Source organism: Hemiscyllium ocellatum, chromosome 23 (genome assembly GCF_020745735.1).
Source record: "Hemiscyllium ocellatum isolate sHemOce1 chromosome 23, sHemOce1.pat.X.cur, whole genome shotgun sequence".
Classification (NCBI taxonomy): Eukaryota; Metazoa; Chordata; class Chondrichthyes; order Orectolobiformes; family Hemiscylliidae; genus Hemiscyllium; species Hemiscyllium ocellatum.
Genome location: NC_083423.1, coordinates 26278832 through 26306243, shown reverse-complemented (window position 1 = coordinate 26306243; position 27412 = coordinate 26278832). Strand labels below are relative to the sequence as shown.

The 27412-nt window shown below is 37.3% G+C and overlaps 2 protein-coding genes across 2 annotated transcripts in view; one reads left to right on the top strand and one right to left on the bottom strand.

Moving 5' to 3' along the window:
- The window catches only part of pmpcb (peptidase, mitochondrial processing subunit beta), a 32851-nt gene extending 29351 nt beyond the window's left edge, over nt 1-3500 (top strand). Inside the window, exons 10-14 of the mRNA XM_060842810.1 lie at nt 213-373; nt 2813-2898; nt 2980-3068; nt 3218-3293; nt 3373-3500. Of these exons, the coding sequence (XP_060698793.1) occupies nt 213-373; nt 2813-2898; nt 2980-3068; nt 3218-3293; nt 3373-3437 (477 nt within the window). The 3' untranslated portion in view covers nt 3438-3500. The remainder of the gene's footprint in view (nt 1-212; nt 374-2812; nt 2899-2979; nt 3069-3217; nt 3294-3372) is intronic.
- The window catches only part of dnajc2 (DnaJ (Hsp40) homolog, subfamily C, member 2), a 42306-nt gene continuing 18388 nt past the window's right edge, over nt 3495-27412 (bottom strand). Inside the window, exons 7-17 of the mRNA XM_060842809.1 lie at nt 22233-22298; nt 20208-20299; nt 16183-16304; nt 10293-10442; nt 7258-7346; nt 6492-6561; nt 5631-5812; nt 4907-5007; nt 4534-4644; nt 3879-4033; nt 3495-3631 (exon numbers count right to left, since the gene is read on the bottom strand). Coding sequence (XP_060698792.1) covers nt 3560-3631; nt 3879-4033; nt 4534-4644; nt 4907-5007; nt 5631-5812; nt 6492-6561; nt 7258-7346; nt 10293-10442; nt 16183-16304; nt 20208-20299; nt 22233-22298 — 1210 coding nt within the window. The 3' untranslated portion in view covers nt 3495-3559. The remainder of the gene's footprint in view (nt 3632-3878; nt 4034-4533; nt 4645-4906; nt 5008-5630; nt 5813-6491; nt 6562-7257; nt 7347-10292; nt 10443-16182; nt 16305-20207; nt 20300-22232; nt 22299-27412) is intronic.

Here is a 27412-nt window from a genome sequence, read left to right as displayed (position 1 = left end):
CAGTTGCGTCTCTTTAATGAAACAGTAGCCCTATATTACTGAGAACTTTACAGCTATTATATAAGCATTTTTGAACATCTCGCCTGGTTTCAAACTGCATAATAGTGGAATAACCTTTTCCTTTGCCACTATTCAGTTTTAATTGCTTGACAGAGTTCATTTTTATAGTTTAGTTGGCTGTCTAAACAAACAATTTTATTTTTTGTAAACAGAACTTGTCCAGTAAGTTGGCACAGATTGCTTGCCAGGGTAATCTCTGCCACAGTTTCCAATCTTTCAACACCTGCTATACAGATACTGGTCTGTGGGGGCTTTACATGGTCTGTGAGCCCAATACGATTGACAACATGCTGCATTTTGTTCAAAGAGAGTGGTAAGTGAATCAATAAGCCCATCAGTTGCACAGCAGCAATAGATAAAACTATTGGAGAAACACTAAAGGGAGAGGTTTAGAGAGGCAAAGTTTGATCAAAGATAGTCAGCATGGCTTTGTCAGAGGGAGGTCATGCCCAACAAATCTGGGTGATTTTTGTTTTGAGGCAGTGATCAAGTACGTAAACAAGAGTAAGGTATTTAGAACCCATAGAAATGTACAGCATGGAAACAAATTCTTCCATCCAACTTGTACATGTGGACCAGATATCCTAAATAAATCTAGTTCAAAACTAGGGGACATAGGTTTAAGGGGAGAGGGAAAAGATGTAAAAGGGACCCAAGGAGCAACCTTTTCATGCAGATGGTGGTGCATGTATGGAATATTACCAGACTTTTCCTATTCATATACCCATCCAGATGTCTCTCAAATGTTGTAATTGTAGCAGCCTCCTCCATTTCCTCTGGCAGCTCATTCCAAACATGCACCACCGTTTGCATGAAAAGGTAGCCCCTTGGGTCCCTTTTACATTTTTCCCCTCTCCCCTTAAACCTATGTCCTCTAGTTTTGGACTCCCTGACTCAGGGAAAATACCTTGCCTATTTACCCTACCCATGCCCCTCATGATTTTATGAACATCAGCTTCCAATGCTCCAGGGAAAACAGCCCCAGTCTATTCCGACTCACCCTATTAGCTCAAACCCTCCAATTCTGGCAACATCCCTTAAATATTTTCTGAACCCTTTCAAGTTGTTTTCCTTTTGGAGCAGAGAAAGTTGAGGGGACATTGAAAGGGTGGATAGAAAACAGCTGTTCTCCCAGGTCGAAGGGCCACTGACAAGGGGAAAGACTTTTAAATTGAAAGATAGGAGGTTCAGAGGGGATTTGAGGAAAGATTTTTTTTTCACCTAGAGGGTGGTGATGATCTGGAATGCACTGTCTGGTAATTTCAACCTTTTTAAAAGCACTTGGATGAACACTTGAAGTGTTGTAACATTTGAGGCTGTTAGCCTAGCGTGGGAAAACTGAAGATATTAGTATATTTTTGGCGGTAGACACTTAAGGGCTGAAGGGTCTCTTCTGTACTGTATGATTTGAGTGATTACAGTTATGTGGACAGACTGGAGAAACTGGAATTATTCTCCTTCAGATTGACAAAGCCAAGAGGAAATTGGTGTTTAAAATAATTAAGCTTGCTATAGATTAGAGAATTTGGCTTGTATATTCTAGCTAGACAGCCAGGTGGGAGTTGCACATGGGAACTTTTACAGACTCCCCATGAAATTGAAGATCTATTTAACTACTCAATTGTCAGATTTTAATCAGGAAAAGCTAGCCTGTAGTCTGCATAGTGTACTATAACACAGCAGTCAACCCTTCTGTTAAAATGAGTGATAGAGAACTCCCCAAATTGTACTGTTTAAAGAGAATAATGTCTATTTTTTTTTAACTCTTAAAGTGAACATTTAAACAGCTATTCACAACTCTAAGCCCCCTTTTCTCTTAACTGTTTATTATCTGCCTCCAACATTATAATAGTGTTCCAACAAAACACATTAAAATTACATCCACTTGATTTCAAAATCACAGTGGCTGTTGTCTTCGGTGTTGGTCTTTCTGCTGAAAATCTCCCTGGTTTGTCATCTTTCATACGAAACATATTTGCAAGAAAGAGAAAAGGTTCTTTGATACACGTGTTTCCTAATTTCTTGAATCTGTGTTGATGGTAGTTGCTCTGTCTGATTTTCAAAATGCCTGCCTCTTTTATATCCCCAACATCTGATCATCTCTGGTTCAATATTGACAAAACAATAACTTCAAACTCTATTGGGTTTTAGTATCATGGGGCATAATTTTAAATTGGTTAAATTTGAATTGTTGTCAAAACAGCAACCAACTACGGTATCCATTTCATAGCCAAATATTACACACATATACTGAGGCTGCCATCCACTCAATATACACTTGTAAACTCTGCAGAACAGCATTTGCTCTCACTTAAAGGTACAGTACATTCCTTCAACTTCATAACAGTACTCTCAAGTAACAATTCAACTGACCCCAAACCTAGTTTAAATTTCAGCTTTAAACATGTATCCTTTCAATACACAGAACAATGATCATTAACTAATTAATATTTTTCTTCCAAAGAATTAACTAAAATTAGTGCTGCAAGTTATATACTGAAATTATCATCCCTACATAAAACAGCAATTTTGCCTTATGTAGCAAAAGCTTTAACTCTGTTGCAGTCATTAACTCTAATTTTGATCTTTGGTGTAACAAAATTAGTTACAAATTATAGTAGTATTCAGTGTAAAGTTGCTTTGGCTACACCATTTCATAAATATTTTTATACCAATAATGGAGATAAAGTACTGTATTTGTCATGAATTATAATTTTCAAAGTCCACTTAATTGGCATTTTTTTAATTTCAGGATAAGATTGTGTACCAGTGTTACTGACAGTGAAGTTGCAAGAGCCAAAAACCTCTTAAAAACAAACATGTTGCTGCAGCTTGATGGTAAAAACAAGGTTTATCTGTTTGTAGAGTTTGTTATTCATGCTTGTTTGAAATATTCATTTGGAATTGTAAAATTTCCAGGATCAACACCAATCTGTGAAGACATTGGGAGACAAATGTTGTGTTATAACAGAAGGATTCCAATCCCAGAGCTTGAAGCTCGTATTGAAGTAAGTAAACAAAGTCTGTATTAAAATTCCACATTGTTTCCAAGGGCAGCTGTGTTAAGTTTAATGACAGATTAAACAAAATTAAACTGTTAAGAACTTGCCTTTGTGTAGTTACTTTAAACTAATCAACACTTTCCATTTTGAACCAGGCTGTTGATGCTAACACAATAAGGGATGTATGCACCAAGTATATCTACAATAAATGTCCTGCAGTTGCAGCTGTTGGTAAGTAGGCATCAAGATACCATGACAGTGCTGAAGATTATTTCAGTATTTTATAATGCTGTTTTTGTTCTTGTTCTAGGTCCTATTGAACAGCTCCCAGATTATAACAGAATTTGCAGTGCAATGTACTGGGTGAATGTGTAAATTACACAAGATAAATGTTTATATTCTATTAAATGTAAAATAAAGTGAGACATTTGTACTAGATTTTGTCTTTTTATTATCAAATAATCACATGCACAATGATAAAAGGGAGTGGCAACAACTTATTTCTTCGATCGAGCAGTATTAACTTGATCTTGTGCAGCCTTTTTTGCTTTGACCATTTCAACAAGTTCCTGTAAAGTAAGAGCAAAGAGTTCAAAATGCAGAAGTTAGCTTTGAAATCAGGTGCAGTAAATGATTTAACCACTTTCAGGGATCCTGAAATTACATCAAACTAATTAGCATGTTGTATAGAGGTTGTTTTATTTAAATTATTATTTTGGTATACAAGTTCCTACCTTTTTTAACTGATTTTTTAGTAGTATGTTCACTCAGCTCTGCATCCCTTGAAAAACATTCCAAATCAATCTTTTTGCTTACCTTATATCTCTTCATGCAGTCTCGCTTTGTTCTTCCTGGAACAGTTGCTGCTATCTTTTCCCATCGTTCAGGGGTATTTACTGGATAAGTCTTCAGCGCTTGTTCCAGAAGTTTCTGTTCTTCTGCTGTCCACGGGTTAATGTCATAACCAGGCACTAGCACAAAACAAAATCTCTTCACTACTGGAGTAAAAGTCCAAATTGCAATATGCGGTTTTCAGGTTTCTAGTCAAAAATAGCTTCCTGCCAACCAGATATTTCTAAATTCAATTGAGATATCAGTTTGGTATCTCACCACTTAAGATCATGGAGAAGTGTGGGGAACTTTAGAATTCATGGTCATTATCAAATAACCTTGTTCAATATTGTTCTTCAGTGTAGTAGGTGCATCAAGTCACAATTGCATCACTTCACATTTTACTATGTATGTTCACATACTTTTTATTCCAAAGTGCTTTACCAGAGAATAGCGCCAGTAGCATTAAGTAATTACAATAATTTAGAAGTATTACCTTTGTCCTAAAAATATAACTTTCTTGCTTGAATCACATTGATATCAGCTTTTAAATAGTTGTAAATTAATGGACTCTTAAGAAATCATGTAGAGGTTGTTACCTCATGTCAAATTTTTTCACGAAATATTTATCATCTCTTACCTTCAAACCTCTCTGAAGGAGTTGCCTTATCCACTGCTGCAACTGCTGTACTATGCTCTTTATTGAACTTTTCAAATGCTTTTTTATTTATTTCATCTTTTTGTACAGGATCTGAAGGATACACAGAAATAATATGTACAGAACTTGTTAAACAGCTGAATTCATATAAAGAATATTAAAAAAGTATTTGTTAGAACTTCTCTGTATTGAAACCAATGAAGTGTTACCATGTCAGTGTACAGATCACAGCTAATATTTCACCTCTTAAACAAAATGATAACTTTTCAGATTTCCTGTCACCATTTTGACACTTTTTTGTCAAATGGTGGATTAGGTTGTTATCTGGAAGATTGGATGAAAGGAGATTACTTACCAAGTTTTTGTAAATTCTTGGCTTTGTTGATTACGTCCTTAGCTGTCCTTTTGATTCCACTTGTTGAGTGTGAATTGATAAAATTAGCAATTACTTCCCATCTGGCAAAAGAACAATATTAAATGATTATTAGGATTAGTTATTAGCTTTAGCAAATTGGATAGTGTATTTTCTTTGTTTTCAATGGAACTTGGAAGGGAAGATAGTGTGGTAGATTTGTTGTAGTTGGATAGATGGATGTACATTTTTCTCAATGTTTTAATTTATGTTAACAAAGCTTCAGTCTAAGTGACTGGTCAGATGACTTTGGTACAATGATGGTTTGTAGCAGATATCACTGTTAAATTATATCATAGACAAGTTGCTGGAAAAATTGAACAACCATGGAACAATTATTCACTTTAGAGGATGATTGGTGTAAGGGGAAAAAAGTTGAGTCAGTGATTCCTTCAATTAGGAACAATTAACATGAAGTTGACATGAAGTGTTCATTTCAGTGCTGGTCACTAGGGCCAACGTGTGAGGAAGGTGAAAAATTCAGAGTGTCAATAAATCAACCAAGTCACGTTCTAAACTCTTTTGGAAATATTCTTTTTGTTGACCTACCTTCCTTTACTCTCCTCCCACAAGAAAAACATGAAACAAATACCTGTAACTTATTATTTCATGTTTAGTTCCAAGATGCATTCTCACAATATTCAATTTTTATTTTGCTATGTGTTACCTTGCATTAGTTCCAGCAGGAAAGATATTTACACCTTTTATTAACAGCTGCAAGTCATCCTCTAGCCATGCTTTGCTTCCTCCTCCACATCCTGTGGCATGATCAGAGCTTTTTGTAGCCTGGCGCATTCGTGCTTCAGCTTCCTCCTTCTCTTTTGCTAACTGTGCATTCACCTCTTGGATCTTAAGAATCAATTCAAATTGTCAAATTCCTATTTTCAATACATTTGTTCAACATCAATTTTCTCTCACCTGGATCTGCTAGAGATGTCATCATTTTGCATACTCGCTGGAACTTATTGCTACAGTACACCATAGAACAGAAGACAAGTGTGCACTACTTGTCAAAGAAAGTAGCTTGTTCCCAATTACCAAATGTCTTAGTGCCCAGTGGTTTCTTTTGGTGAGAACTATGCATTAATTTTGCCTGTTCATACACAAAGCAAATTTATACTTCAGCTAATTAAGTTACTTTATATGGAAAGGAAAATGAACGGGGGGTTGGAATTTACACTTTAATCGCTTAAGCAAACACAAGTTTGTAAGTTAGTGCATTAATATTTTACTGAAGGATATAAATATAAGTTTAGCTATGATATTCTTAATTGAACACAACTGTTCTCTCATAAGTATTACCAACAGTATTTCCCACTTGTGCATAAAGCTCTCTTCAAATACAATCCAAATTTTAAAGTACAGACATTATACTGCTGTGATGTTACAGTACAGACCAGTCTAGCAGGCTCAAGGGGGAAACATAGCCTACTACTGTTCTACCCAGAAAATATCAAAGTTAGCTCTACTTCTCCACTCCCTGACCTGCTGAATATCCAGTATTTTCAGTTTTTATTATAGTTCATACCTGTTTCTCTATCTCAGCTTGGCCTTCATCCCTTGTGCTTGATGCAAGTACTTCATTTAAGGCTTGGAGGCTAGAAAGGAAAAAGACAAAACAAATCAATCTACTAAATAAAATAGTACGATCAGGCTTTCTGGGGCAGACTAATATTTCTAGACCTATTATCATTTATATAAATGAATACAGGAGATATGGTTAGTAAAGTTTACAGATGACACCAAATTTGGTGGCATTTAGCCAGAAAGGTTACCTCAGTACAACTGGACCTTATCAGAGGGGCTGAGGAATGGGAGATGGAGTTTAATTTAGATAAATGTGAGATACATTTTGGAAAGGCAAATCAGGGCAGAGTTATACATTTAATGGTAAGCTCCTGGGAAGTGTTGCTGAACAAAGATTTGCAGTGCAGATCAATAGTTCTCTCAGCTGAGCTGAGCGAAGGCAGACAGATGGCATTGAAGGTGGTGGTCTTTGTATTGCAGACTAAGCTCAGCTCAGGATCAACTATGATGGCTGTATTTGCTGATTCAACTTGAAACATTGCTAATGGTTAAAATTATGTTTTCTTCACTATGTGAAGTAATAAAACGTTTTATGCTATTGTTTTAGATTCGGGTATTTGCATTACAACAAAGTATCATGCATTATATTTCTTTTAGGGACATTTCAGAGATCAGGAACATATATGTGAACACAATTTTAGACAAATTAATAAATTGTTCACCTGGAATTATGCAGATAAAGAAGCTTTGAGTAAAAAGTTACTTACCTCACTAGTTCAAGTCGATCGCAGAGTTTCTCCACATCCTCCATCATTTTTACATTTTCAGCATGGTTATCAGTGAAGTAGTTCCAATTCTTTGAAAATAAAATGTTTCATTTTTATAATAAGTTATTGGATTTTGCATTCTGATTATTTTAAGTTAGCACTGATTATAACTACAGATGCCAATGTTTGTTGATATAATTCTCAAACCTATTTGTACAGTGATAGCAGCGTACAAACAATGTGGATAACAGGGTCAGATGTCAAGACAAAGACAAGATCCCAAGTATACGAACTGGTGTAACATAGCCATTAAATCAAACCAAAGGCTCAAATTTCAATCCCTCATTACTAGTTTTTGTGTTTTGTCTGCAAAATGTTTACACTCAGGTTATTGTCGTAAAACAGCTTGTAATTGGACAAAAATATCTCCTTTATAGGAAGGGAGAGAAAGGTAATACAGCTGGTGCAGACATGATGGACTGAGCAGCCCTCTGTGCCGTTCCAGTTCTGCGACAGTAATTGTTTTATAATGACTTTCTAAATGCTTGCATTTAGATAAGGTCCCGTTGTACTGAGGTTAAACTGGCAGGTGAGATCAGACCAGAACAGTGAGTACATCACATCCAGAATCAATTATAGTATTCCATATGGAGTTCTGGTCTCATCTCCAATTTATGGGCAGGAGTCACTAAAGTATGCAAAAAAAAGGGAGATAATAATTCTAGATTTGAAATTAAATTCATAAAAAGGGTTGAAAGAAGGCAGGGCTGTTTTCTGTAGACAATGGAAATCTCAAACTCAAATAGGTAACCTCAAATTCTTGTAGGATCAATACAAGAAAGTGGAGTGCAGATATGGAAGTACACAGCTTTCGTGATGAACATAAACGACAGATGTAAAACTCAGCTCACGATGTACAGGACCCCAATATTTTGAATGTGCTCTGCTCAAGAGCACAGTGGAACACTGACGTGGAGATAGTGATATGCATAGAATTTGCAGCAGGGATCGAAGTTAAATCACTTTAGTCTTCCAAATATTGAAAATCATTCAAAAATTGACATGATACAAGTCTTCAACATGCTATCAGAATGCAAAATAAGTGAAGAGGCAAAGTTTGATATTAACATATAAAAGCCATGTGAAAACTGACCTAACCCTCGTAAATGTGTCACTAAGGAGAAGAATGCAAATAATGAAAAGGTTAATTGAAGTGATGATGGGTGGGTCGGTCTCTTGGAGAAGCAGAGGAGAGAAACTGGTAGAGAATGGCATGAAGGAACAATAGTGAACACTGTAGAAAGGTCAAAGAATATCAGGCGAGAGAGAATGCATGATTCTGACTCACAAAGGCGATCATTCATGATTTTTGAGTTGCACTGCTTTAGTAACTTTATAAGGACTAAACCAACTTGGAGGTTGAGAAGAGTATGGAGCTGGAAAGCAACATATAGTGTTAAATATAGTGCTTGGAAATGACACTGCACAAGTTTGACAGAGTTATACAGCATAAATAGACCCTTCAGTCCAACTAGTACATGCCAAACATAATCCCAAACTAAGTTGGTCCTATCTGTCTACTTCTGGCCCACATCCCTGCAAACCTTCCCTATTCTTATTTATCTTATAAATGGTGTAATTGTGCCTGCATCCACCACTTCTTCAGGAAATTCAACTCGTGCAAACCACTGTCTGTGTAAAAATTTGTCCCTTTGTCTTTTCTAAATTTCTCTCATCTCACCTTAAAAGTGTTTCCCCAGTCTTGGAAATCCCCCATCCGTTAATCCTATCTATAATCCTCATTATTTTGCAAATCTGTATAAGATAACCTCTCAACTTCCTACGCTCCAGTGAACAAAACATCCCAGCCTATCTTTAATCGATAAAAGAAAGTAGCTACCCAAACAAAAAATACTATTAATTTCCTTTCAGCTAATTGGACGTTTAATTAATGTTGTTTCACAATGGTTTGAGATATCTTGCTTTGCAATTTGTCAGCTGTAATTGTGTATCTAATGGGTTTAATGACAGCAGCTATACATGTCACATCACAAATACTAACTGATTCAGCCATTATGTAATTGATATCAACATGGGAGTACCTGGTGGGGAGAAAACAGTGAGAATAGAAGCTTGGAAGCAACAAAAAAAATTACAAAAACAGGTAGGTGGAAAGTTACCTGTAAGATAGAAATTCTGCTGTTAAAAGACTAGCAAAAAGAAAGACAGCTCAATAATTTTCAAAGGCAATATTATCCATCCAAGTATGACATATATGGAGGAAACTGTCGGAGTGGATTCATGGTTGATTCAATGAATTTTGCATTAGCAAAAAGAAGGAGGGGAAACTGATTATTGGGACAGAAAACTAAAAGATTGCAAAAGTCTTCTATTCAAGTGCTGCCTTCAAGGCAAAAAGCAGGGACAGCAACAAACTCTAATTAGATAAAATAAACGTTAATGAGGCTTTTTCTATCTCATATAAAACAATTACTTTTCTCTGGTTTGGCATTAAAATTTCTTCAGTTCCTGTCTACCAACCCCAACAGCACTCTTGGTAGCACTTTAATGCATGTTAACTTATATCATATTTTGATGTTAGTCGAGAGAAATGGAATTAGAACACTGCATCTAAAAAGGCCATTTCTGTTTTTTAATTTATCATGGTCCTCATGCTGTAGGTCACACTTCTGTTTGTCTGCTCCATACAGAGGCTTGCTTTAAAATCACACATTTGACCCATGATTTTTCATCTACAGTAAATTATCTGTATCCATGCAATCAACTTATGAATTCTCCTATTTGCATCAAAAAATAAGTAACAAAAGTCAATATTCACAGGCAAAGATCACATGTTTTAACCTATTTTTAATGAACTCTGCCCTTGTGAATTTCATCATTTACAGAGGTTCTTAGGAATGGAAGACTCATGGATACAGAGAAAATGACTGTACTAACTTTGGAAATTATTTGAATTTTCAAGATGCAAGCCCAGAGCAGACCAACCACACAAAAAAATAAGACATGCATCACACCTTACAGACTGTACGGAGCTTTTGTCGTTCTTTCTTAATTGCTTTCTTCTGAGTTTCCTTTTCCTTCTTTGTTTGCAAGGCCTGTTGTCTGGCTTCTTCTTCTTCCTTCTCTTTGGCCAACCGGGCAACTTCTAATTCTGCCTGTTTTTGCTTATATTTGAAGAACAACAGAAGCATTTTGAATGTCTTTATAAAAAGATGACAAAATTCTGAGATAATTTGCTTTGAGCAAGCAAAATTTATTGGTGCATTATGGATTCCTTTACCCTAAACCAGTTTGATTTAAAGACCAAATCAAATCACAAAATTCATGGCATTAAAAATGCATTTTGAAATAATTCAAGTGTCTGAAAATGTACAATTTTGTTAGTAATTTATCCTAAATATTTAAAAGTATTCTTAAAACTTATCAGAATGTGGTGACAATGTTGGTCAGCATTTCTTATTTGAATCAGATACAGTGCTTGGAACCCATTTTTGACTTTACTCAGTTGTCTCACAATGCACTTTTCTATAACGTTCTACATTCATACATCTGAGATGGCCTGGGTCTAGTACTTTTTTTTATATTTTATTGAATAAGAATGAAAAAAGACTTGACACTTCTTACGGTTAAAGTGTATTAAGACACATGTACATTTGGTAAACATTCAATATATTGTACAGAATTCAATCCGGCCAAAGACAGAAAGGATGTGAATTTTTTTGTGATCATGTAATTACAGCACATTTTACAATATCCATGAAAATGAAAAAACATCTTGCCATTTCAAGTAGCTAGAATTATTAGACTTAAGGTGCTTTAGTAGTCCCTTTTTATATCTTCGGCCAAAAATGTGGACAAAGATATTTGCATAAACTCAACAAAGTGAGCTCAGCATTTTAGCATTCAAGGTAGTTAGAGCGTGTAATACAAGATGAAGTTCATACTAACAACAGAACATGATCTTTCTGGATTATATACATGGGAAGAAAAGCAAAGGACAAGGTAACGGTAGTGCTTTGAAAACTATTTTTCAAGTTGACACAATTTTAACTCCCCACTTTCTGAATGGCAATTACTTTGGGGTAAGTGATGGCCTAGTGGTATTGGACTGTAAATCCAGAGACCAAGTAATGTTCTGAGGATTCTGGTTTGAATCCCACCACGGCAGATGGTGGAATTTGAATTCAAAAAACAACTCCAGAATTAAGAAACTAATGATGATCATGAATCCACTGGCGATTGTTGAAATAAACCCTTCTGGCTCACTAACATCCTTTAGGGAATGAAATAGCCACCCTGATTTGATCTGGGCTACATGTGACTTCAGATCCACAGCAATGTGGTTGACTCTTAAATGTTCTCTGGGTGCTAAATGCTGGCCAAGCCAACAAAGCCCTCATCTAGTGTACACATAAGAAACAAACTACTGACTGAAAAAAAACCAGCCTGGCCAGCTGTGACCACTTTCCATGAATGAATGTACATTGATTTTCAAGCTTTTTTTGTTACAATGTGGTCCCAGCTTCCAATAAAAATAAAATAATAAAGTGGCTTAATAATATTCAGTACTCTGTGTAATCCAAGATGGAGGATGGGAAAAAGCCACTCCTTTTTTGAAGTTTTCTCAGTGTTGGAGCAGATTTCTTCAAATTCTAGGATCAGTAATTAATGCTTTATAAGCTGTTGCATCATTTTGAAACTTTGGGAGGAGAAAAATCGAAACAACGACACTTTAGAAAGGAGGAAGCGAGACAAAGAGAAGGACCACATGAGAAGTGAAACAAATAAACCTACACTGCTGTCTGATCCAACAGTGAATCTGCACAGCTAACTGCCTCTTCTGTTTGATTAAGTATCTCTGGACATCAGAGTTCATCGAAAAAAAGAGCGAAATTCACAACTCACCTTCAAGATATCAGTGTGGGGGAGCTCACAGCAGGGGGGCAGCTAAGTGACTAGTTTAAAGTGTAACCTTACTGCTTTTTTATGTAGTATACAATAGTGAGTAGAGTTTTTTTTTGGATTATATGATTTTATTGAGATCTGGCTCTTGACTGAACTTCAAAAATATAAAAACATTGGTACTACGTTAACCTGGAGCAGTGTTTTTAGAGGAGTAAGAATGCGCTCTTTTCTGAATCTGAAGATTGTTAAGGTGCACAGATAGCCTTTAGTACAGTGATGTGCTCTTCCTGTCCGATGTTACTGGTAATTTTGTCCACAGGAAGTTTGGTTGTGTACCTTGTCATATTGCACAGAACAGTTAAAACAGCAGTTAGATGCAATGAGGAATTTACAGGAACTAGGTGGTGTGATGGACGGCAGTTGCAAGAAGGGAGATAAACCAAAGATACAGTCAGGTAGATGGGTTACCTCCAGGGAAGGTAGGAGAGAGAAATAGGCTGTGCAGAAGTCTCCTGTGGCCATCCTCATCTCAAACAAGTATGCTGTTTTGGAAAATGTAGGGGGTGATGGACTCTCAAGGGAATGTAGCACTGACAGCCAGTTTCTGAGAATGGCTCTAATGTAATGACAGGTATGTCAGGTTCCAAGCAATCAACTGATATAGGGAATTCTCTAATCAGAGGCACAGACAGACGTTTGTGCCCTATACTGAGAATGCTGTGTTTGCCTCCCTGGTGCCAGGATTAAGGATATCTCTGAGAGGATGAAAGGGAGTGGGACCAGTAGGAAGTCATTGCGCACGTTAGAACTAACAACATAGGAAGAGAAAAAGATGGTATTCCAAAGAGGTAATATAAGTAGTTAGGCAGGAATTTTTTTAAAAATCCTCAAGGGTAGTAATATCTGGATTTCTTCTGATGTGACAAGCCAGTGAGAATAGGAATAGGAGGATAGAGCAGATGAATGCATGGCTGAGGAGCTGGTGCAGGGGAGAAGGATTCACCTTTTTGGATTATTGGAATGCCATCTGGGGTAGGAGTGATGTGTATACGAAGGACAGATTGCACCTGAATCTGATGGAGACTAATATACTAACGGCCTGCCCAGGAGGTAGGTGGCTATGTGGGTGTATACGCACACCAGGGAGATAGTAAGAAACGAGATCAGTCTGAGACTAGTATGGTGGGGAAAAGGAGCAAGTCACACATTCAGGGCAGGCAGGAACAAAGCAGACAACAAGGTAAGACTGATAAAAACTGCATTTATTTCAATGCAAGAGGCACAGTGGGAAACATAGTACTGAGGTATCATAGCAATGAGAGAGACATGGCTCAGAGATGGACAGAATCAGCAGCATAATGTTCCAGGGTATAGATGCTATAGAAAAGATAAAAAGTGGGGAGGGGCAAAAGAAGATGGAGAAATGACATTTTTCATTAGAGATAACATTACAGCTGTACTTGGGGAGGTTAGGAAGGATATTCCTGGGAATACATCCAGGGAGATTATTTGGGTGAAATTGAGAAATAAGAAAGGGATAATCACCTTATTGGGAGTGTACTTTATACCCCCCAATAGTCAGAGGGAAATTGAGAAACAAACTTGTAAGATGTCAGTTATCTGTAAGAATAATAGGGTGGTTATAGTAGGGGATTTTACCTTTCCAAACATAGACTGGGACTGCCATAGTGTTAAGGGTTTAGATGAAAAGGAATTTGTCAAGAGTGTACAAGAAAAGGCTCTGATTAAGTATGTGGATATACCTACTAGAGAAGGTGCAAACTTGACATACTCTTGCGAAATAAGGCAGGGCAAGTGACTGAGGTGTCAAGTGGGGGTGCACTTTGGGGCCAGTGGACATAATTGTATTAGTTTTAAAACAGTGATAGGGATAGACTGGATCTAAAAGTTAAAGTTCTAATTGAAGGAAGGCCAATGTTGATGGTATTAGGCAAGAGAGCTGAGGGGTGACCTTATAGGAGGTTTATAAAATCATGAGAGGCATGGAAAGGGTAAATAGACAAGGTATTTTCCCTATGGTGGGGGAGTCCAGAACTAGAGGGCATAAGTTGAGGGTGAGAGGAGAAAGATTTAACAGGGACATGAGGGGCAATGTTTCCATGCAGAGGGTTGTGTGTGTATGGTATGAGCTGCTAGAGGAATTGGTGCATGCTGGTACGATTACAACATTTAAAAGGCATCTGGATGGGCATATGAATAGGAAAGGTTGAGAGAAATATGGGCCAAATGCTGGCAAATGGGACTAGATTAACTTAGTATATCTGGTTGATATGGATGAGTTGTACCAAAGGGTCTATTTCTGCATTGTATTTCTCCAAGACACTATTTGTTAGGAAAGTGCTTGTTTTATCTTGATGAACAATAGTATCAAATAAATATGAAACTCTCTCATTTTAAAGTAACTACTAAAAATACTTCGTTACATGTAGATTGCAGTACAGCATTCTATACTCCTTGGTGAAAGATTCAGTGAAGCCCTTTTGCGTTCACCAGGCAGTCACTCCAACCAGCCCCTCCCACAGTCACTCATGTCCCTCCTTAAATCACTGATCTATGCCCTCCCTCCACCTTCCTCACTAGTCACTCATTCACCATCTCCTTTTTCACCCTATTCCAGCTGGAATTTTATACCCTGTCTGTAAATTGGAGCACTAAACTGGACACAAACAGCAGTCAGAGCTCAAAACCCAAATCAAAGCTTTCCCCCACCATTCTATTTTAAAATATAAATTGTAGTTGTTTGTTGCCTCTTCAGTAGACAGAAAGATACATCTTGGAAAACCACATTGCTCTTCATTACTGACAGGCAGGCCTGAGAGAGAAGATCCCTGAACACAACTCAAATGCAGAATGGTTATTACAATGGCAAGTTTGAGCACTAAATTAACAATGGAAACTATAACAAATAGCTCATCAAGCTAAAAAGACTAACTTCCATTTTTTTTAATATAGACTTCAAGTTGGTGGCCAAAGAATTTTGAAATATATTAATTCTCCCTAGCCCCACAGAAAGAATGTTACAGTACCAGCCTTTTATATACTTATAGTAGCAAGTACTGGGGATGTGAGCATTTAGCATTGAGGGGAAAATAGTGGTACTGGCAACAAGTGGCTGAATAACTGGAGTTCAAGTAATACTATTTGTGTTTGGATAAATGGAGAGTAAGAAAGTTTAAGGAATAGTATTAGGTACACAGGCACAATGCTGCTAGGGAGGGAGTTCCAGATTTTCAACTCAAATGACAAAGGAAATCACAATATACTTCCAAATCAAGATGGAATATGACTTGGAGGCAAGCCTGCAAGTGGTGGTGCCCCTGTGCACTCTAGATGGCAGAGGTTACAGGTTTGCAATTAGTGTTGAAGTGAGTTGATGAGTTTGTTTGTTTTAACTGACACATTTTGACTCCAATTGAAGTTTTTGCAACAACAAAATCTGTAGACGAATGATAATGGGGAATGTTTCACTGTTACTATCAAGATTACATTAGAATAAGGACAAAGAATTTTCTTGATCACACAGTGTTTTTACAGCTCAACAGAGGCAGCAGCATTGCTAGAGCGGTTCTGGAAATTAAGGTAGGTCAAATGGCAGCAAGGGAGCAATTAGGGAACAATATTTAAAGTATCATATTAGCTCTAGTTTAGAACAACCAACAATTAGAATAAAATGGCTTAATTGAAAGATGTCCAATTTCAGTGAAGTGAGAATAAATCTATAAAAGGTAAATTGGAATTAAAAACTGTCTGGCAATCTTACAAGAATGCCTTTAAAAAGGAGATAGCTTCATCCATTCAAGCTCAGTTTAAAAACAGGGAGAAAAGGCAAAGCAACCAAAGCCAGGTGAAATACTTTCACGCACTGACAATTCTGGCATATTATCTTTTCCTCACACGAGATTTGTTTTTAAAATTATTCCAGCAGAACTCACATTCAGAATTAAACTGGATAGCCATTACCCAGCTTCTAATCCTTACTTTCTCTTTTTCTTCTTGTTCTTTTCTTTTCGCTTCAGCTTTTGCCTTCTTTTCTGCTTCTTTCCTTGCCTTTTCTTCTTCTTTAAACTTTTTTATTCTCGGATCACAGCTGTAAGCAGTGTCTGTCAAACAAATCACCATATAAAATGTTGTATTTCAGTAGTCTATGGCTTTGTATGCTACAAGAGTTCACTGGTAAATATTGGCAGTATATCTTCATGCATGATACTCTTATAGACCAATACGTACCACAATTAAAACCAAAGGAAAGGAACAGACAGGTACTATAAATTATTCTGAAAGATAGTTATTTAAAACAATAATATTGAAAGGGAAAGGCAATGCACAACTATGGATTTAATGATCTTCCACTGTGCTGTACCAGCCTACGATTCTAAAATAGGTAAGTTTGTAACATGGTTGCCAATTTCCTTTTAACCATCTGAAATGAGCACATTTGTTACACGAAGTATCAAATGCTCACACAAAACGAAGTGGCTGCCATTGCTTTAAACTTATGATGTAATATTAGAAGGCACCATTGCACAGCATTTTATCATGTTGAAATGCTTCATGTTCAGTGAATTTTTTTAACCACTATGTAAATAAGACAGCTGAAAGCACCATAAAGAGGAAAACCGCTCTCAGTAACCATGATGTGGAGGTGCCAGGGTGGACAAAGTTAAAAATCACGCAACACCAGGTTATACTCCAACAGAGTACAAGCATTCAGAGCACTGCTACTTTATCAGGTAGTTACAAAGCAGTAGCACTACAAAAGCTTGTACTTCCATAAACCCAGTGGACTATAACCTGGTAATGTGTGATTTTTAATTCTGTTTTAGATTAGATTACTTACTTTAAATTACTTACTTACAGTGTGGAAACAGGCCCTTCGGCCCAACAAGTCCACACCGACCCTCCGAAGTATAACCCACCCAGGCCCATTCCCCTACACTTACCCCTTCACCTAACACTACCGGAAATTTAGCATGGCCAATTCACCTAACCTGCACATTTTTGGATTGTGGGAGGAAACCGGAGCACCCGGAGGAAACCCACGCAGACATGGGGGAGAATGTGCAAACTGAGGCGGTTTCTGGCACTGTGAGGCAGCAGTGCTAACCACTGTGCCGCCCACTAGTTTTGGACAACACCAGTTTAGATAAGGTGTGTTGACAACCAGGAGTCTAGAAGAAATCTATGCTTTATCAAATTATGCCATGATATCTTTCATGGTGGGGGAGTCCAAAACTAGAAGGCATAGGTTTAGGGTGAGAAGGAAAAGATTTAAAAGGGACCTAAGGGGCTACTTTTTCATGCAGAGGGTGGTGCATGTATGGAATGAGCTGCCAGAGGAAGTGGTGGAGGCTGCTACAATTACAACATTTAAAAGGCATCTGGATGGGTATACGAATAGGAAAGCTTTAGAGGGATATAGGCCAAGTGCTGGCAAATGGAACTAGATTAATTTAGGCTTTCTGGTTGGCATGGATGAGTTGGACCAAAGGGTCTGTTTCCATGCTGTATATCTCTCCGACTCTATGACATCCATTTGAACAAGCCATATAATGTCTTATTTAAAGAAATCCTGAATGTGCTAAAGTGCTGGGGTTGAATTTGAATCCACAAATTTCAGATGCAAACAAAATTTCTACAAGTAAAGCAGACACTCCAGAGTTCTGCGATTTGCTTCTGAAGCCTGTCATTAATGCAAGGAAAGAAATTCCTTTACAAACAACTCATCTTAAACAGCCTGCACCTCTTTCTAGTATGCTTAATATTATGAGAACTTAACAAATAATTGATCCATTGGAGATTACAAAGCTATCCTTCTATATGTTTAGACATGGATTTGTTTAACGATGAAGATTGGTGCAGTAGAAATAATACCCCAAACACTGAAGTGTTGCCACTTGCAAATCTGAAGTACAAAATCCACAATTAGTTCATTAAAAAGTATATACAGAAATATTGTCTATTCTTTTGACTCGCATTTAACTTGTCCTCTAGCAATTTAAACAAATTAGTCCCTGATTTCACTAGTTATTCACTTGGGTTTTCCATTTTTCTTCATTCAAACATAGGATGAGAGTTTTGTTGAGTATTTCTAATTACTCCAGAGGTGGTTTGAACTGTCCTTAAAATGCTGCTGTCAGTGTGGAGTTGGTATATCCACTGTGATGTCAGGTAGGGCATTCCAAGATTTTGACCCACCCCAAGGAAGGAATAGAAATACATTTCCAAGCAAACACAAGAGGGGGGTTGGAGATGCGAATTTAGGAGGGTTGTTGAAACGGTCTGAGTGAATTACATTGCATCTTGCATCCGCTGCATTGGAGCTGAAGACAGTGAATGTTTGTGTGATCCATTTGTGTGGGTTGCTATGGCCTAAATGGCAACAAGCTCCAGTGATGTTAAAGCCACACAGTATTCATCATTCTCCTAACTTGGCCTTGATGATAATGGAAAGACTCTCAGGAGTCAGGAGCTGAGTCATTCACCACAGAATACCTAGCATTCAACCTGCTATTTGAGCTGCCATTATTTAGTCAACTGGTTCAATTAAGTTTCTAGTCAATTTTGGCCCCTAGATTATTGCCAGTGGGTGATTTTACAACGATAACACCACTCTTATTATTGAGGATGGTCAGCGATTGTGTAGCACAAATGTTACTTATTAAATCAAATATACGTATCATCTTGCTGCACATGCACAAAGACTGCTTTGTGAACAGAACTAAATATTGTGCAATCATGAGCAACAAACCTCACTTCTGAGGGCAGGACACTGATGATACAGATGAAGATGTTCCAGTCGAAGGATACTCCCCTGAGAAACATTTGGAGTAATAACTTGGTGTGAGATGACTGACATCTACAACCGATGAAGAATCTATCCTCAATTCCTGTTTGTTTCTCAATTTCACTTGGCTTCCAAGTACTTCAGTCAAAGCCAGCCTAATACTGAAGCTCACAAACAAATCCTTCAACATAAGAGTAAAGCACAGGACTTCCACATGAATTTACAAGTAAGAGGAGGACTAGGCTATCCAGCCTCTCTAGCTTGCTCTGCCATTCAATCAGAACTAATTGTAATTCAAGTCCACATTCCCATCTATCCCTGATTACCTTTAAACCTCTTGCTTAAAAAGAATCTCTGTCTTAAAATTATTCAAGTACTCTCCTTCCATTTTCTCTTCATGCAGAGAATGTTTGAAAGACTCTCAAACTTAAGGAAAAAAGATTGCCTAATCTCGGTTTTAATATTTGTGACCCTAATTTTTAAACAGTTGCCCCTAGTTCCAGTCCGCCCATAATATGAAACATCCTTTTCACATCTACCTTGTCAAGGCTCCAAATGATTTTATGTTTCAATACAGTTGTCTCTTCCTCTAAATTCCAGCAGATAGAAGCATAGCCTGTACAATATTTTCTCACAAGGCAACCTACCTATTCTAGGCAATAGTCTAGTAAACCTTTGCTGGATTGCCTTCAGTGCATTCAGGTCCATCTTTAAATAAGGTGACCAATATTGTGCTCAACACATGTCTATTTTTGTATTCAATTCCCCTCACAGTAAACGATGGCATTCTGTTGCTTTCCTAATTTCTTGCTGTACCTGCATTCTAAGTTTTTGCGATGCATGCAAAATATTACACTCTTCACCCATTTATTTCAGGACCTTGCTGTTGAGACAAATATATTATTTGCAAAGTCCCTCTAAATTCTTCCTTCTGTCCTCCACTCAACACATCTTCATGCTGGTGAGATAGTGATAGCAAAAAGCAGGAGACAGAGGGGAAGGTCTGTAGAATCTTGTCTTACAAAAATATATATTCTCCTCCCATTAATTCAGCTCCCTATTGCTTTAATTTAAGTTTTTAGTTCCAATTAAGAATGTAAATTAGCAGAACAAACATTTTACACCTGAAATACTGAACTACCAATAACTCAAATTCAAAAGTATTTTCAAATTGCACAAACTTATAAAGAAACTTTTCAAAAAATCATCTAAAACCTACCAACTAGTGTTCTTATCCTATTCATTTCTTCTTTCTTCCTTTGTGCACGGGCTGCCCTGTTCTGTTTTTCAATCCATTTTCTCTCATCTCGGCTACAAACAGAAATATCACTAAAAGCATTAAAGAATACATCACTATGTTCAGTAGTCTTTCAGAAAGTATAGTTGAGGTTCTAAATCAGAGTGTATGCTGAACCTGTAAGTTTGTCTGTGTATACGTGAAGAACTGCAGATTATGTATAGTCGTCAAATTTGCAGTTAGACTCAATTATAAATGTAGTAAGAATATCATCTATTAAATTAAAAACAGCGAGAAATACATGTCAATGTGCTTCAACTTTTGACAATGCAAGCAACAAACTAAGGGGAGGCGATGGCCTAGTGTATTATCGCTGGACTGTTAATCCAGAGACCCAGGAATGTTCTGGAGGTGTAGGTTTGATTCCTGCCTTGGCAGATGGTGGGATTTGAATTCAATAAAAAAGACTTGAAGAACCTAATGATGACCATGAAGGGCATTAAAGAGCTTTACTAAAGGACTAATGTCCGACTGTTAGAGAGAAAAAAAATCTGGTTCACTAATGTCCTTGAGGGAAAAAAAACCTGGCTCCACATCAGTGTGGTTGCCTTTTAATTTCCCTCATCTAATGAATGAATATTAAAACAAAACTGGGAAAAACAGGCTTAGTTTAATTATCTGTTTTTGAAAACACAAAAAGGACAAATATTCCTAAAAGTAAAAAAAAACATTTTTTTTCCTTTATTCATTCATAGGATGTGGGTGTCACTGGCTAGGCCAGCATTTATTGCCCATCCCTAACTGCTCAGAGGGCAGTTAAGAGTCTCCCACATTGCTGTGGGTCTAGAATCACATACAGGCAAGACCAGATAAGAATTGTAGTTTTCTTCCCTAAAGGGCATTAGTGAACCAAATGTTTTTTTTCCCCATCAGTTGGCAATGGATTCATGGTCATCATCAGACTCCTAATTCCAGATCTTAATTGAATTCAAATTCCACCATCTGTTATGGTGGGATTTGAACCCAGATCCCCAGAATATTGTCTGGGTCTTGATTAGCAGTCCAGTGATAATATCACAAGGCCATTGCCTCCCCTTAATAATTTTATCATCAATTATTAAACTACTTAATGAAAGTGTTGATGGAATCACGTCTAACACTTGGGATGGCATAGTGATGCTGTAATATGTTGTAACATGGATTGGAATGATCTCTGGTTATACTTGCTATTTTCACTTGCTAACTTTATTAAAAAATTTTGAAGCATTGGCAATAATCTTCAATTACACCATTATTGTAAGTTGAAACTGAAATATTATTTAGAAAATCATGTAAGCTGATCCAGTGGTGAATGTGTTGGGTGTTACATACAAATGGGAAGATTCAGGTTTCAAACCAAAGTCCACATGGAATTATCTGAACAGAGCGGAAATTTTGGCACAGACCCCAGACTTCAGTATTCACTTCCCCAAGGACTGACAGGTGAAGAGGAGGTAACCTCACAGGCAGTTAGGATTAATGTTTTGATCTTTAACCAGAAATTTTGACTCAAAGTGCAAGTATAAGGTTGCCAATTCCTTCAACTGGATCATACTCAGATAATCACACCGTCAATTATCCTGTTAAACCTGCTAAGTTCAAAGAAAGAATTTAAGAGGACTATGCAGTTAAATTTTTTAAAATTCCAGCACAAACCGCCTTTTGTTTTAATTAGTTGAAAGATGTGGTGATTTGATTGGAAGAGGTGTACATCTATTCAATTCTATTCAAGATCTTGCCTCATTTGTAGTGGCAAATCGAGGTAAAACATTCCATGGCAATTTGTTTTTCAAACATTTGATTGCTTTATTATTCAACAACAGTAAAACTTTAATTATCTAATTTAGGTTTTGATGAACCAATGGCTCTACCAAGGTGGATGATGTATACACAATGTTTCTCAATAATTATGTCAACATTTAAAAAAAAGTTAGACAGAAACAAAAGTATGATTAAGGGATTACCTACCATTCTGCTTTTTCTTTTTCTTCTTCGTCCAAGTAAGAAAATTCCCGCCAAGAATCAAAATTGTACCTGAACATTTAAAGAAGGTCTAAGCATTAATCATGAAACAGATGAAGTAATCTAGCAGCTATGAGACAAGATACCATAAAACGATCGTGTCGAACAAATAGTGGCTAAGCACAGCAATTAAGAGCTTGTGCAGTTTGGAGAATTCATTCAAATCTAAATAACAATATTCTAAAGATCAGAAATAAAATTAGAGTGGTATAAATGCTCAGCAGGTAATTTCGGATCCACAGAGAAAGTAGATTTAATTTTGTGTGTCAATATCCTTTCTTTAGATTAGATGTTTAATTCAGTTCTGTTGAAAGATCACCAGACTGAAACTTTAACTCTGCAGAACAGTTTTCTTTCCAAAGATGCAACCAAATTTGGAGTATTTCTAGCATTTTGCTTTATTTCAGCTTTTGTACTCCGAAATTCACTTGACAGACCGACAGGCAGAGTAAAACTTCATATGTGGCCCAATAGCACATATTTAGGGTGTCCTAAAGGATTTCACAACCAATTAATTACTTTGTGTCTTTATGTATTGACTGAAAGCCAATTTTCACACAGCAAGCTCTCAGAAAGGAGGCTGGTCCATTATAACTGAACAGTTACGGGTCTCAGTCTAACATTACATCTAACAGACAGTACCTTCAACAACATTCTCTCAACATTACATGAAGAATCAGCCAGATTACGTGTTGGAAGACTGCTTTAAACCACAACCTTCTAACTGGGAGGTAAATGTGCTGCGAATTGTATCAACTATATTTTACATAACGGATGGAGTAGATATGTATTTTTTTAGGAGAAACAGAAAGGAAAATTCTAAGCACTTATTGTATCCATAATCTTAACCCCTGCAAGTGCACATCATACAGAAATGTAATAGCTTTAACCAATCTAATTATGCTTGAAATACTGAGAGGAATAGCTATGGTGAAGAAAATTTGTTGGAGGACAAAAAGCACTGCAATTTTTTTTGTGGAAATCAATTTTCTTTTGTATTACAAAGTTGTTTTGGTAAAAAGGTTACCCAGCCCTTGCAATGTACAGAATTCACACACTCAGCTACTGTCATTATTTGCTGCTCATAAATCTGTGAATTTAACTCTGACAACCACAACAGTAATTTAGCATTGCATCTAAATGCTATATTTAAATACTGACTCTCTTTGTAATGTTATTCCAGAGTCAGTGAAACTACAGAATTGTGTGCCTTTGAAAACTTTCCATAAAACCATGACATAGGAACAGAAATTAGGCCATTCAGCCCCATCGAGTCTGCTCCACCATTCAATCATGGCTGAGAAGTTTCTCAACTCCATTCTCCCACTTTCTCCCCATGTCCCTTGATCCCTTTGATATTCAAGAACTCAGTCTTAAACATATTCAATGACCTGACCTCCACAGCCTTCTGAGGCAATGAATTCCATAGATTCACCGCTCTCTGGCTGAAAGGTTTCTCCTTATTGCCGTTCTATTTGGACTTCCCTTTACTCTAAGGCTATGCCCTCCGGTTCTAGTCTCTCCTACCAATAGAAACACCTTCCCAATATCTATTCTATCCAGGTCATTCAGTATTCTGCATATTTCAATTAGATCCCCCTTATCTTTCTAAACTACATCAAGTATAGACCCAGAGTCCTCAAATATTCCTCATACGTTAAGCTTTTCATGCCTGGGAGATTTCTTGTTAACCTCCTCTGAATACTCTACAAGACCAGTACATCCTTCCTGAGATATGAGGTCCAAAGCTATGTATAATACTCCTACTGTGGTCTGACCAGAACCTTGTAGAGCCTTGGAAGCACAGCCCTGCTTTTATATTCAAATCTTCTCAAAATAAATTTCATCATTGCATTTGCCTTCCTAACTACTGATGCAACCTGCAAGCTTGCCTTGACAGATTCCTGGACTAGAACTTCCAAGTCTCTTTGCACTTCAGACTTCTGAATTTGCTCCCTATTTAGAAAATAACCCATGCTGCTATTCTCCCTACCAAATACATGACCTCACACCTTCCCACATTGTACTCCAACTGCCATTTCTTTGCCCACTCTCCTACCATGTCCAAATCCTTCTGCAGCACCCCCTGCCTCAATACTACCATTCCCTCTATCTTTGCATCGTCCGCAATCTTAGCCCAGAATGCCCTCAGTTCCTTCACCTAGATCGTCAATGTATAAAGTGAAAAGTTAGGTTAATCGGTCTGTAATTTTCCATCTTTTTCCTTACTTCGTTTTAAACAGGGTGTCACGTTAGAGATTTTCCATCGCTCTGAGACCCTCTGTAGAGATTCCTGAAAGATCACCACCAATGCCTCCATTATCTCTTCAGCTACCTCCCTTAGAACTCTGGGGTGCAGTCCATCTGGTCCAGTTATTTACCCACCTTTGAGCCATTCAGTTTTTCTAGCACCTGCTCCTTGGTGATGGCCACCATACTCAGCTCTGCCCCCTCAGTCTCTTGAATTTTTGGGATATTAGCTGTGTTTTCCACTGTGAAGACTGACACAAAGTAATTATTCAGTTCCTTCCACTACTATCTCTCCAGCATCATTTTCCAACAGCCCAATGCCCACTTTTGCCCTTTATATTTCTAAAGAAACTCCTAGTCTTCCTTTATATTACTAGCTAGCTTGCCCTCATATTTAATCTTCTCTCCCCTTTTTTTTGTTGCCCTCTGTTGGTCTTTGTAAGCTTCCCAATCCTCTGTTTCCCACTGCCCTTAACCACATTATATGCTTTCTCATTTGCTTTTATGCTGTCCCTGATGTCCCTAGCCAGCCATGGCTGTCTCATCCTGATTCCATTTTAATAAGCTGGAAAGGATCAAGATTAAACTTACTACTTTGGGTTTTTTTTATTCAAACTACTTCAAAATTATGCTGCTAACATGAAATTACCATCCAGTGATTATTGTTCAATAGCATGATGTCATGTTACAAATCAATGTTGTGACTGTGTGATCAGCGTATGATGCCAGGTTCTAAAGTGACTGCCCACGATTTCTGATACACTCAGGAGTACCTGGAATTTAGTCCACATTCTAGAAAGGATTTGAAAACTTTGCAAAGAAATCACAGAAGAGATTTATTAGAATGGCTCCTGGACTGATGGATTACAGTTACATTGACAGACTGAAGAAGCTGGATTGGAACAGAAAAGGAAAAGAGAAGACTTGATAAATTTATAGAAGATCATTGAAGGTAGAGTAAATAAAGGGAAAATATTTTCAATAGTGGAAGATTGCTATCCAGATGTTAAGTAGTTGGCAAAATTCACAGCGATGACAAAAACTTTTCAAACAAAACAAGGAATTAAGAATTGGAACACTCTGCCAAACTGAGATAAATTGAACAAGTACTGGAGATAAACATAAAAGCAGGGAAGAGGGGAAAAGACAGGAATAGAGTTCATTCATAGCTGTTCAAAAGAGCTGGCAAAGACTGAAAGAGGTTGGCATCCTTCCAGGCCAGATTATTCTGCGATTTTATGAAACACGCAACATAATGAAACATATAAAGAATTTCCATGTGTCTTTAATAATGTCAAACACCCCAGAACGTTTCACAATAAATACAGTAGTAAATTCACTATTCTAATTTAGGAAAACATAGCAGTTAATAGCACGTTCAATAAACAGTGAAAACCTAAATGACGAGGTAATCTTTGAGTAACATTAGTTGAAGGAGAAATGTTTTCCTGAACTAACTAGAAAACGTTCCACCTTGCTTTAAATAATGCAGTAGGATCTTTTACATCCACACAAAAAAAAAACAGATGGAACCTAATTTTTAACATTTTATCTAAAGCACTTCTGACAGGGCAACAGTCTCTAGCCTTTCAAAGAAATGTCAATCTCGCCAATGTACTCTAGGGTGAGATTTATGGGTGAGAGTGCTTCCTATAAGCCATATCTATTAACTAGTTTGAGTCAAATTTTCAAAAACATCAGTATTGAAATAAGGCATGTTTATCTGGTAGTTTACCACATTTTCAGTAGTCCAACAATTCTGATGTTAGAAATATGTAAGATGAAGCAATTTATTTGATTCATTATTGTCATGCACTATGTACAGTGAAACATTTTGTTTTGCGTGCAGTACGGGCAGATAATACCATACAAAGTTCGTAGGGTGGTAGAATAGAATGAGCATTATGATGTTACAGCTGCAGAGAAGGTGCATAAAAATAAAATCAACATTAGATTTTAAACTTGAGATCATTCAGAAGTCTAATAACAATGAGGAAGATGCTGATTTTGAACTAGTTGGTACATATGTTTAAGCTTTTGTATGTTCTGCATGACAGAAGAGATTGGAAGAGATTATAATTGGGGTGGGAAGGATCCTTGATGACGTTGGCTGCCTTTCTGAAGCATTGAGGCGTGTAGTTGAAGTTAATGGATAGGAGACTGGCTTGTGTGATGGACTAGGCTGTGTTCACAACTCTATTTAGTTTCTTATGATCCTGGGCAGAGCAGTTGCCCCCACCAAGCCACAATGCATCTGGAAAGAATACTTTTTATGGTTCATCTATAAAAGTTGATAAGAGTCCTTATGGACATGCCAAATTTCCTTAGCCTTCTAAGAAGTAGAGGCAGCGTAATGCCTTCTTGACCAATGCACCAACATGGAATGTCCAGGACAGATTATTGGTGATTCTCACTCCTGGGAATTTGACACTGTTGACCATCTCCACCTCAGTTCCATTGATGTAGAAAGGAGGGTGGTGGCAGCCACCAATTTACACCCAAAATTGATTAGAATGAATCTACATAATTTCCAAATGCTCACAATCTGCAGCCAAGGCCAATATTAAAATACAGATTACATTTTTTTTACTGATTGACTGCTTAAACAGGGGAATCTATACGCAGTAAGGTGTACCCATAAAACAGAGGGCCTCTTATAGTGAAGTGGTAGCACCCTCTGGATCAGAAAGCCCAGGGTCATGTTTTATATGCTCTACAGATGCGTCATTATATCTTGGAACAGGTTGATTAACCTGTTTGATTGCTTAAACAAGGGAATTTGTACACAAACGGACAAGAAAAATTCTTTGTCCTTCTCTGTGTACAGTAAGATTTCCTCAGTTAAGTAGAAAATCAGAGAAGGCTCTCTGTCTTAG